Source organism: Onthophagus taurus, chromosome 3 (assembly GCF_036711975.1).
Source record: "Onthophagus taurus isolate NC chromosome 3, IU_Otau_3.0, whole genome shotgun sequence".
Lineage (NCBI taxonomy): Eukaryota > Metazoa > Arthropoda > Insecta > Coleoptera > Scarabaeidae > Onthophagus > Onthophagus taurus.
The window spans coordinates 17,169,646-17,181,861 of record NC_091968.1 but is presented as its reverse complement, the minus strand read 5'-3'; the positions used below and the strand labels follow the sequence as shown (position 1 = coordinate 17,181,861).

At 32.0% G+C, this 12,216-nt stretch overlaps 1 protein-coding gene across 1 annotated transcript; it reads left to right on the top strand.

Moving 5' to 3' along the window:
- Nucleotides 1-4,567: 4,567 nt before the first annotated feature.
- On the top strand, nucleotides 4,568-5,330 carry LOC111416502 (very low-density lipoprotein receptor-like). The gene is made up of 4 exons (XM_071194957.1): nucleotides 4,568-4,622; nucleotides 4,699-4,846; nucleotides 4,905-5,036; nucleotides 5,087-5,330. Exons 1-4 carry the CDS (start codon nucleotides 4,568-4,570, stop codon nucleotides 5,319-5,321), a joined length of 570 nt encoding a protein of 189 aa, XP_071051058.1. The 3' UTR covers nucleotides 5,322-5,330.
- The last annotated feature ends 6,886 nt before the right edge of the window (nucleotides 5,331-12,216 follow it).

Here is a 12,216-nt window from a genome sequence, read left to right as displayed (position 1 = left end):
ATTACATACTTTTATTGATAATTGTTGGTAATTTTATAAATAATTTCCAAGAAATCGATTTTTCACAAAGCTTTAAAGTTAATACTAAGTTTTAAAAGCTAATAGAAATTTCTATAAATTTCGATTTAGTTTGAAATTTTATTGACTCCTCCATTAAAAACAGAATGCGTTTATTGATAAGTGATGGAAGTTTCATAAAGATTTTCCAATCAATCAGTTTCCCAGAGTTAATTAAATTTAATCTAAAAAACAATAAAGATTTCTATAAATTTCGATTCAGTTTGAAACTTTGTATCTCAACAATTAAAAGTAATTTTTGCAAAACTGATTTCATCACTGAAAATTAGATGCTTTTATTGATACTTGGTGGCAATTTTTAAATATTTTCCAAGAAATCGATTTCTCATAAAGTTTTAAAGTTAATGCCAAGTTTTAAAATCTAATAGAAATTTCGGTTGAGTTTAAAACGTGATATCTTAAGAACAAAAAGGGATTTTTCAAATCAGTCTCCTCCATTGAAAACTGGATGCTTTTATTGATAATTGATGGAAATTTCATAAAGATTTTCCAATCAATTTGTTTCCCCGAGTTATTTAAATTTAATCTAAAAAACAACAAAAATTTCTGTAAATTTCGATTTAGTTTGAAACTTTGTATCTCAAAAACTAAAAGTGATTTTGCAAAACTAATTTTAGCATTGAAAAATAAATGCTTTTATTGATAATTGGAGGTAATTTTATAAACAATTTCCAAGAAATCAGTTTTCCTGAGTTAATTAAATTTAATCTAAAAATCAATACAAATTTCTATAAATTTCGATTTAGTTTGAAATTTAATATCTCAAAAACTAAAAGTGATTTTGCAAAACTGATTTCATCATTAAAAATTAGATGCTTTTATTAATAATTGGTAGCAATTTTATAAATAATTTCCAAGAAATCGATTTTTCACAAAACTTTAAAGTTAATACCAAGTTTTAAAAGCTAATAGAAATTTCGGTTAAGTTTAAAACATGATATCGTTAGAACTAGAAGGAATTTTTGAAATCAGACTCCTCCATTGAATACGGGATGCTTTTATTGATAATTGATGGAAATTTCATAAAGATTTTCCAATCTATCAGTTTCCCTGGCTTATTTAAATCTAATCTAAAAAACAATAAAAATTTCTATAAATTTCGATTTACTTTGAAACTTTGTATCTCAAAAACAAAAAGTGACTTCATTGTTGAAAATTAGATGCTTTTATTAATAATTAGTTGTAATTTTATAAATATTTTCCAAGAATTGAAATGGTCGTCATTAATTGATTAAACGTCCCATTAACAGGAGAAGAATCTACAGTGTTCGGAAAAGGATTGAGTTATGCAGTTTATTAGCAGAGATGCTATTAGCGGAAGCAGCTACTCGCAGAATACATGCAGTGAAAGCGGAAGAATTCCAATAGGCAGCGAGAATACTTAAATCAGCGAAGCCACCAAAATCAAACCTGACAATTTATGAAAGAATTATGGACGGGAAAGAATATGACAACAAGATGACCAGCCGCCTACAAGGATATGAAGGAGGATCTAACCAAGAAGATACTGAGAAAAATGAAAAACATTGTGACATTTGCAGAAATTCCAGCAGTACAGTAGTGAAGTATGTTTGTACAGGCCCCAGTACCTTTATGAATGACCTAAAATCCACAAACCAGACCTCCCGTTACACTCAATTGTCTGTGCCATAAACTTTCCAACACATCTAGAGAATATTCTGCGATCAGTGCGAAGGAATGGATCATGAATCATGAGATATCACTTTTGTCATCGGTAATCGCCAATTTTTACATTGTGATGTTTCAAGAAGAAGCGTTAAAGAAGAGTCTGTTGTAACCGAAGCTGCGTGTAAGCTACGTGTCTCTTCGTTACGTGAATAACACCTTTGTGATCCGGCAACATGAAAATAAGCCTCTCCAAGAGTTCTTAGCGCACCTAAATTGTCAACACATTTAATCATATTAAATTTATCATGGAAACGGGAGCTGTAAAACAGTTGCCTTTTCTTGATGTCTTGGAAGACAGATCAAACACTTCCCAGTTGTGTTTTTGAAGCCTGACCTTCGTCTGATTTGAGCTTGTTATGAAACAACTTGATTTCTTTCGTCCACTTCCTCTTCGTTTCTGTCGATTGACTTGGTGTAGTTGATTGTCGTTTGCGGTGGTAAATCTCTATGAGCAAAATTCCCTGCGTATGCCGGAACACAATCGCCATTGCCTTTTTTGCAGACTGCTAAATTTTGTATTTTTTCAGTTAACATTTTTAGTACCCATCTTACGGAAACTGATTGATGGCCTAATTCAGATACGATTTCATGAGCAGAGCTTTTAGGAATGCCGGTTAGTAGAACAATTTCCCGTATTAACTGATTCTTATCCGTTTTCGTTGTTGATGGTTTGGTTTGGGAATCATCGTTCAGAGCTGTACATCCAGTTTTGAACTGTTTACACCAAACGCTAAATTTAAGCACACGGTTGGAAAGCTTGGTCTTTTCTATATCTTAAACCGAGTTTTCGTCCGCCGATATGTTGATAATAAGAGCAAGAAAAAATACGAAACGTCGCACTGCATTCAATTTACCTTAGAATTACCAAACTTCACGGCCTTGTGCAGCCGTTACCAGATGGAAATTCAATAAATGGTTTACATATTCGGAAAGAGCTGACCTTGGACTATCTTATTCCGAGTTTTCGTCCGTCAATATCTGTCGGCGTCTGTAAAAAAAAACGCTCCTGAAAAAGAGCCTACAGTTGGTAACAAACTTTACCTTTGTATTTCCATCTATGTACTTTTCGGACGGATATCTTTGTTATTTATAACGCTAGCGGAAAACACACGGTTGGAAAGCTTGGTCGTTTCTATATCTTAAACCATGTTTTCGTCCGCCGATATATTAATAACAAAAGCAGAAAAAATAAGAAACGACACACTACATTTAAATCACCTCAAAATTGCCCCACTTTAAGGCTTTGTGCAGCCGTTATCAGAAGAAAATTCAACAAATGGTTTACTATTACATATTCGAAAAGAGCTAACCGTCTGTTTTCGTCCGGCAATATCTGACGGCGTCTGTAAAAGAAACACACCTGAAAGACAACCTACAGGTAGCAGAACGCAATCACTTCTTATCCTAACTTTCTTATTTGATGAAGGAAAAATTGGGGCAAAGTTTTACCCGAGAGAGAATCCTAACTTCATTTCATGTTGACAGATAATTTTTCATTCACTCTTAATTTATTTAAAACCGTTTAAAAACATATACATATCTAAGCACGAAGGCTTTCACGGCCGGTGTTAATAAAATGTTTGACATGTCGGATGCCATGTTGCAACCTTCTGCAGAAAACAAGTTCGAAACGAACCCGAAAGTTTCTAGTTCTAGGTCTAGTGTTAGTTCTAGTGATAGTGCTAGTGTTAGTTCTAGTTTTAGTTTTACGTTTAGAAACATGTTAAACTGTTCAAAACGGAAAGATTATTTCATGTACACATATTTTATCAGAATCTGAAATTGTGTTTTGATGGTTTTGAATCTGGTAACGTTATCAACCTTTTACCAACAGCATTTTAAGTTATTTAGTTTGCGTCGCACACCGTTGGAAAGAGCAGAACATTTCCCATAAGATGAATATAATTCTAGAGTTTTCTCCCTGTCAAATAGGAAAGTTATTAGTGCAAGAAATATTTGCGTGTTTTCATAGGTACGGGCTTTTTCAGGTGCGCTTTTCTTACAGACTCTGATAGATATTGGCGGACGAAAACTCGGAATAAGATAGTCCAAGGTCAGCTCCTTCCGAATATGTAAGCCATTTATTGAATTTCCATCTGGTAACGGCTGCACAAGGCCGTGAAGTTTGGTAATTTTGAGGTAAATTGAATGCAGCGCGACGTTTCTTATTTTTTCTTGCTCTTATTATCAACATATCGGCGGACGAAAACTCGGTTTAGGATAGAGAAAAGACCAAGCTTTCCAACCGTGTGCTTAGTTTTTCGCTATCTTTCTAGATAACAAAGATATGGGCCCTAGCAGTAGGTGGAAATATAAAGGAAAAAGTTTGTTGCTGAGCGGTTTGTTGCTATCGTCTCGCCGGTAAGTACCTTTGCAACCAGACATCACTCGTAGATACATTTTTTTGTTCGGGTTCTTTACGATTTACAAAATGTACTAAGAATGTTTGCACTACCATTTCATTTCTTAATTGATTTAGAACTAAATATTATAAAATAAAATCTTATTAGGATTTGATAATTAATTTGAAAATGATAATTAAGATTTAAATAATTTATTAAAATACTCATACTTATTGGAAATTCCAATCAATGAAGTAAGAAAAAAATAGTTGGAAATTCCCCCGCAGTAATACAACATTATTATCCACATTAATCGTAATAAAATGACGACATTACACCGAAAAAAAGGATAACAAGTAAGCGCTACTCTCATGTTATACAAAAATCGCTCAAACACTCAAGATTTAAAAGCAGTTTTCACTGTCAAACCAAGTGTTAGCTTAATACGTATAGTTGAAATGGTTAACGATTTTTATTACAGAAAATTAATGATTTTATTCGTTTTATTTTCATGTAAGAACATTTGATTAGAAATCTAAATTAAGTAAAAGAACCCACTTTTTTATTAAATAATTTATTTTTATTTTAGGCTTAGATTTATCAACAATTCATGGTTTAAAGATTAAATCGTCATTCTGTGACGATGGAAGGCAAATTTTTTATGACAAATCTTGTGATGGCTTAGTTGATTGTATTGATGGTTCAGATGAAACCGCAGAAAAATGCTCAAAAATTCAGTTAGTTTCACCACAAAAAAAATTATTTCGTCATAAACAATACTAACTATCTTTTTAGGTGTCCATATTACTCATTTCAATGCACTTATGGTCCTTGCATAAACAGAAATAAAATATGTGATGGTGTTAAAGATTGTGCCGATAATTCCGATGAAAATGGAGAATTTTGTGTGACCACTTCGTCTTGCGGGTAAATATTTTTTTATTTTATTAAATTAGTGACAACTTTTAAAATTTTAGTCCAATGAAATTTCGATGTTCAAGCAATGAATGCATTGATGTCTTCTTGATATGTGATGGTCGAAAAGATTGTAAAGATGGATCGGATGAGATTGAAGAAACGTGTAGAACCACTTATTGTTCGTCATCATTTTTTAAATGTAAATATGGAGCTTGTGTGGCTAAAACTGCTGATTGTAATGGAGTTGAAGAATGTGCTGATGGTTCCGATGAAATTAAGTGTTCTAAAGATTGAAATATATTAAATATAATATGACAGAAATATAAAGTATATTTAAGGAAGATTTTATATAATGATTTTTAATCTAAATGTTCCTTTATTGTCATGAAACTATTTGTATATTATCTCTCTGAATCCAGTGATAGGCATGATAAATCACTTGGAAATCATTACCATTCACTTTCAACACAGTTTTTTTTTGTTCTTACTTTATTGAAATTTGACCAGACCAATTACAAAAGTTATACATGGTGCTTCATAAAGTATTATTAAATGATTATTATGCTATTCCTACATTAAATGATTTAAAATTTAGACTATTATTCAGTCTTGGATTTGAAAGATGGTTTTTGGCAAATTCCTTTAGATAAAAATAGTAAAAAATATTGCACATTTAGTACAATGTATGGAAATTGCTGTTTGAAAAGATTGCTATTTTGTTTAAAAGTTTCAGCTGAAGTCTTCCAAAAATATAATGAAGAAATGTTTGATGGTATACCTAATGAATTTATATACATAGATGATATTTTACTTTTTGGTGAAACTGTGGAAGAACATGATAGTTTGTTGCTATATTCACATTTTTAAAATAACACAGAAGTAGCTTATCCCTCATAACATCCAGTGCAGTGCTTCAATATTCGCGGATTCAACATTCGCGACGTATTTTCACAACCTGACCCTCACGAATGTTGAGGCCTTACTGTATAATCTTAATAAGTGAATATACAGTGAATTTTATAGGAGATTGCGATGCATATACGTCCTTCTTAGATGAAGATTTGTTACATTAATCGCTAGTAATCCTTTTTATGTGTGCATATTTCGCAAGCGATTGTATAATCGATATCTGGCCAACGGTGGATCGATTACTTCTAAAACCAGCGTGGTACTCGACTATGATCGTTTCTGCCACTGAAGTTAGCCGCCTACACTAAGGGAAATTATTCTTGACTCTCAAGAAAAATTTATTCTTGAATGTATTTCTTAGAAATAAGTACAAGATACTCTAGAATAGAAATATTATCGAATGAAGTATGTCTTAGCGTCGAAGAATATCAACTTTTTGTATCAAAAAATCCATTCTTGCGTCAATAATTTATAATACTCAAATGAAGAATTATACAAGATTGTTGTTACACGAATAAGTTTTTCTAAATTATCTGGATTATCTGTATGAAGACTTTGTATATAACCACCAGCAAGGTTGTATCTCTATAGTACGAGCAAATCCATTCTGAAGGAAACTTTTCTGTCTTCCATATTTTAAAACCATTCATGTATGGCACAGGTCCTCTCCTCTGGCTTGTATTAATTTTGCCGAGATTTCGTTGATTCCCAGGCCTTTGATGTGTTTCGGTTTTTTAATCGCCCCCGAATTTCTTCTACGGAAGGTTCCTCAGTTCTCATGATGTCTTTTATATCCTCGCCAGCACTACCTCCATTGCTTCGATGTAATCCGTTTCATCAAAGAGCTTCTGAAAGTATTGTGCCCATACATTGACAATTTCCCTGGTAAAGACTCATTTAAAATTGAAATTATAAATGTTAGGGGACGTTGCAGTGTGAATACAAAAGCCTTCTTACCTGTTGTAAACATCTTCCATTAAATAAAATATAACGTTTGTCAACGATGAGAATTTTATCTTTATTTTAATCTTACTTAATCATATAGTAAAAGATTTATAAGGTTCATACTTATATCTACAAATACAAATACCTTTTAAGCATGTACCCCACTTGCCACGAATAAATTTACAGTAACGATTACAATATAAATTCATATCAAAGGGGATCTCTTTAGACTCTATTCGTATCCAATCGCAATCAGCAGCTGAAAGATCCTGTTCTATAACATCAGCAAACAAGATTACTTCAAGTAACATAATCACTTCGTATTAATAATGTATAATAATATTTACCTTCTTCTGCTCCTTCGGTCAAAGTTACTAAATAACACAACGACATTATTGTCGCAAACATTGCGATTCTTTTATTTTTGATAACCATTTTAAAAATGTAACGTAATGAAGTGCGTAGTGTTATGAATCAACGCGTTTAGTTTCGTAACAATTTATAATTGATCGTAATTTGTGAATGGTTTTAGCACACAATGGTCTTATCGATAAACCAAGTAAACTAAAAAATAAAAATTACTCACAGAAAGAGTTTTAAATTTGAATTGTTTCATTAATATTGCAACGTTATCGTTGATATGAATTTTTATATAAATTTTTGTGAATAGGCTACAAATATTTGTAATGGTGAAGTAAAATAAATAATTTCCTTATCAGTTTTATGTTCGTGTAGCTTCATCATGTGAAGTTATCCGAAACGGTTCGAATCACGAGAAATACAATGATAAAAAGAGAAAATGGGAGATGACATCATTATGATTTTGTAACGGGTGACTTATTGCCGGCGATGTTCAAGGTGACGACATGGAAATTTTAGAGAATCGGTTAGAAGAGATTAGAAGAACCGATTAAAGAAGAAACTCATGAAAAAACCTACACATACTTCATAAACATACAAAAAAACACAGCGAATGTCAACTTATTGAATGCCTATGTATATCTACAAACTATGATATAATACATATTTTTAATTTAGCAACCGAAGACAATCCGAGTTGTTACTTTAGATTTTTTTTAAAATTTGATGTCAATTTAGATGCCAATTTCGATTTATTCATCTATTTACCAATGAAAAACTGTTTTAGCAGTTGTAATTTTTTAACTCTGTTGCAAAACGTTAACGAGCACTGCTTTGATGAACTAATAGTCTTGAAAAACAATATTTCTAACTTGGAGGTCATTAATCTTAGTTATCATAACTCATAACTGACCTTTCGCAATATCCCGGGCATTATGCAACATTTATTACCCTGACAAGCAAAATAAAATAGAACAAAGAATTGTAATCGAAAACCATTTTACAAGTGTTTGTAATAAGGAGAAGAAACATGTAAAGTATTTGTGCTTTTAAACTGGTCTTTAAACTTAAATTCATCCTTTTTGCAGCCAGTTTTTTGTGGATTGAATCACGCCTGCAACATTTAGACAACTAACATGATATAAGTACGAACACTTTCACGGCCGATATTAATTAAACTAAAACTAGAACTAACACTAGCACTATCACAAGAACTAACACTAGACCTAGAACTAGAATCTTTCGGGTTATGTCGTGCGTTTTTTTGAAAAAATGTTTCGAACTTCGAACTTGTTTCTGAAGAAGGTTGCAACATGGCATCCGAAACGTCAAACATTTTTTCAAAAACCGCTTGGCTTAACCTGAAAGATTCTAGTTCTAGGTCTTGTGTAGTGCTAGTCTTAGTTCTAGTTTTAGTTTAACTAACATGATGTTTACGTCGTGTGTCACCAAGGTGGTGTCGCACAGTGGTCCGAGCGGCATGAAAACCCGATCGAAAATATTATTTTGCTGTCAGCAATTAGCTAGCTTTATGAAACTTGGCATATGATTATAAGACCAAAAGGACAATGTTGTGTCAAAATTTGAATTAAATTCGTCAACTGGAAGTAGTACTACGGAAGCAGTACTTTAATTAAATTCATACTCATTTTCTTGTCATATAAATTAGGACTTTAAAGAAGAATATTACTATAAAATTTTGTGCAAAACATTAGACATATATTACTTCACATTTTTTTGTGTAATTACATGACCGCAAATTCCTATCTAAATTGTTTTATAGAGGAGTTATACAGGTGTCTCACGTAACTGGTTGGTTAGAACTTTTTTAGGTACCACTATTCGTAGCGGTTTGAAATTCTGATAACATGGGTTGTTCATTCGAAGCCTTTGATCTAAAATACTTTCAAGATGGCCGCCACATCCGGTCTACCGGATGTAGAGATGTTCATTCAAAAAAGCTCTAAATAGGCACGATTACTCTTGAAATGTTGTCAAACAGATTGTTATTTGTTGTATTAAAGTATCGTATACAGGCTGGTCAAAAATTGAATTACCGTTTCTCCATATTCAATGGTAGAAAACGGTATTTTTTTTACCCTATCAAAAAGGGAATTTGATAAAAATGTGGCAGAATTAATTGGCAGAGTTAGGGCCGATCTTACAAAACAGTTTATACCGCTATAAGTAACGGTATACGGCGCAGGATAGCTATACCGTGCAATTCAACGCGTATAGCTTATACTAGGAATAAGTCAGAGACTGTTTGACATTGATTATAATCAATCAGACGTAATAATTATTGTATGAATAACGCGTAATGCTGATTATCAACTTAAAATTTGTGAGACATCCAAAAATAAGTTATATTTGCGAAAAAAACTAAGGGTGATGAAAATTGTTCATTATTTTTTCCAGATTCAGCACCCAAAAATCAATGAAGATCGCCTTTCAGTTTCAAAAAAGGTTTTTGATCGCAGGCCTGAGTAAAACTAGAACTAACACTACACTTAGAACTAGAAACATTCGGATTTAGCCATATGTCTCTTAAGACGTCTAAACTCTAATTCTAGTTCTAGTATTAGTTCTACATTTAGTTCCATAAATATACAACAACCTAGCACTGAATAACTATAAAACTAGAACTAACAGTAGACCTAGAACTAGAAACATTCGTACGTCTAAAGACGCACGGCTAAACCCAAAACTTTCTAGTTCTAGGTCTAGTGTTAGTTCTAGTTGTACACTAGTACTATCATCAGAACTAACACTATACCTAAAACTAGAATCATTCGGGTTTAGCCATCTTTAGAGACGTGCGGCTAAACCCAAATGATTCTAGTTCTAGGTATAGTGTTAGTTCTACATGGTAACAGTGCTAGTGTAAAACTAGAATTAACACTAGACGTAGAACTAGAAACATTTGGGTTTAGCCGTCTTAAGAGACGTACAGCTTACCCAAATGTTTCTAGTTCTAGTTTTACACTAGCACTGTTACTATGTAGAACTATTAGAACCACAACTTAAATTATTTTGTTCATATTCATATTCGTAATGAAAATAAAAACAGAATAATGGTAAACACCGCTGATCAATTTGACAGTCGATAAACGTAAACAACGTAAACAAACCACATGCGCGCTGCGCGTTATACCCACAGTATTACCAACCATTGGAATAACTATTCTGGCATAAGAAAGGCTTAATAGGACGCATTCGTTAAATTAATGCCGAGAATAAATTAGTCTGGGAATAACTATTCCACTGATTATACCAACACTTGTAAGATCGGCCCAGTTGTTTAGATAGCTTAATTTTACGTAGCTTTTACTAAAAATGTTCTAAGAACAATTCGAGAATAAACTCATCGCTCTTAATTTGAAATGATGTTGGAGACCATAATTCGTAATTTCATCAATCATGCATAATTCGTAAGTTTGAAGCCTACTTATAGTAGAATTTTCCCATGATACTGACATAGTCCACATACATTTCAAATTATTCGACATAATATAAAATATTTTGTTATGTTCACCAACATATCAAAATTTATCTCAATTTGTGTGAGTCTTCTTCATTTTCTAGATCTTGTTCCTCTATATTTACTTCTTCATCATTATTGTCTTCTTCTTCACTTTCTTCATCATCATCATCTTCTTCTTTATCTTCTAGAGATTCGTCCAATATAAGTAAATTTTTCATGTCTTCATTCATATTTTTATATCTTTCTGAACATTCTTTATAAAAGTAATAAATGGATCGGAGCTCAGTAATAGTCTTTTAAATAAATCTTCATTTGTTTGAAGAAAATGAGGTAGATTTTCTTGTGTGACACTCTCTAAATCTTCGTACTTGTTTGTTTTTCGCCTCTTGAGCCTTTTCGCTATTAAAGTAATATGCTTCAAACTCATTTTATTTTATGTTATACCCACTATTTATAACACGCAGAATAACTCCAAATCGCTGGATTAATTCTGCATCAATTCCTTCAATTAAATTCGATTAATTAATTTCTATACACTTACAATATAATCTAGCAACATACCTGCAATATCTGCCGATAATTTTTTTGGAGGACTTTTTCGATCCTCCACTTTATTTCTTTGTGCTTTGGGAATCTGAACATAAAATATCTTTAGGCATGTGTTACACATAAAGCTATGTATCATAAACTATTTACCTTCCAAGTTTTAATTTCTAGTCTGTAGGCTATGTGTAAGCGTGAATGTAAGCGTGCAGAACTGACAGACCAAATTTAAAGCATTCTGGGTGTAACGGTTCTTGCACGCAAATCATTAAGATTATTCATCTCTGAGGTTTTTTTAAATTTAATTTAAAAAATTGAATGGTAAAAAAATATAAGTATTTATTGACGTCAATAGAAATGGTTGTAATTTTTTTCAACAAACACCTTTTGAAATTTGGAAAGACGTGAAATGAAGACCTTTCTGTACTTTATAAGAAACCAACGACACAACATTTTCAAGTTGTGATATACCATCAGTGTCTACTTATTAATTTAAAAGCCAACCCTTAAAATCTGGGAGATGGCGATGATCGAAGACGGTAAAAGAATTGTCAACTTCTTTTTATATTGTAAATAAAATACAAGTAACTCTAAATTATGTTAATCTTCTATTTTATATCAAAAAATTAAGTCAAAATCTGCTAATTATGTGTAAAATAGCGAATAAATAACCGCAAAAACCGGAAAAAAATCATATAGCAAATCGAATACAACTTCATTAGGTATTTTTCATTTTTTTTCTATTATGACTGTGTATTTTACATTATGCATATTACATTACGTGTAATTTCGCTAAAAAAAGCCTCGAGGAACTCTATCGTTATTCATATTAAAATAGATGGACATCAATTAAAGATGACTTTTACCAGTTCTTCTTGTACTATGTTAATTCACTAACTGGTTTTTCCATAGTTAAAAACAACTACACTTTTTCGAAACTATAAATTA

Bases quoted from the DNA above. Each gene is read 5' to 3' on its own strand.
- LOC111416502 (XM_071194957.1), top strand. From the start codon at position 4,568: ATGGTTAACGATTTTTATTACAGAAAATTAATGATTTTATTCGTTTTA. The intron at 4,623-4,698 runs GTAAGAACATTT...TTTTTATTTTAG, and splicing joins TTTATTCGTTTTATTTTCAT to GCTTAGATTTATCAACAATT. The intron at 5,037-5,086 runs GTAAATATTTTT...TTAAAATTTTAG, and splicing joins GTGACCACTTCGTCTTGCGG to TCCAATGAAATTTCGATGTT.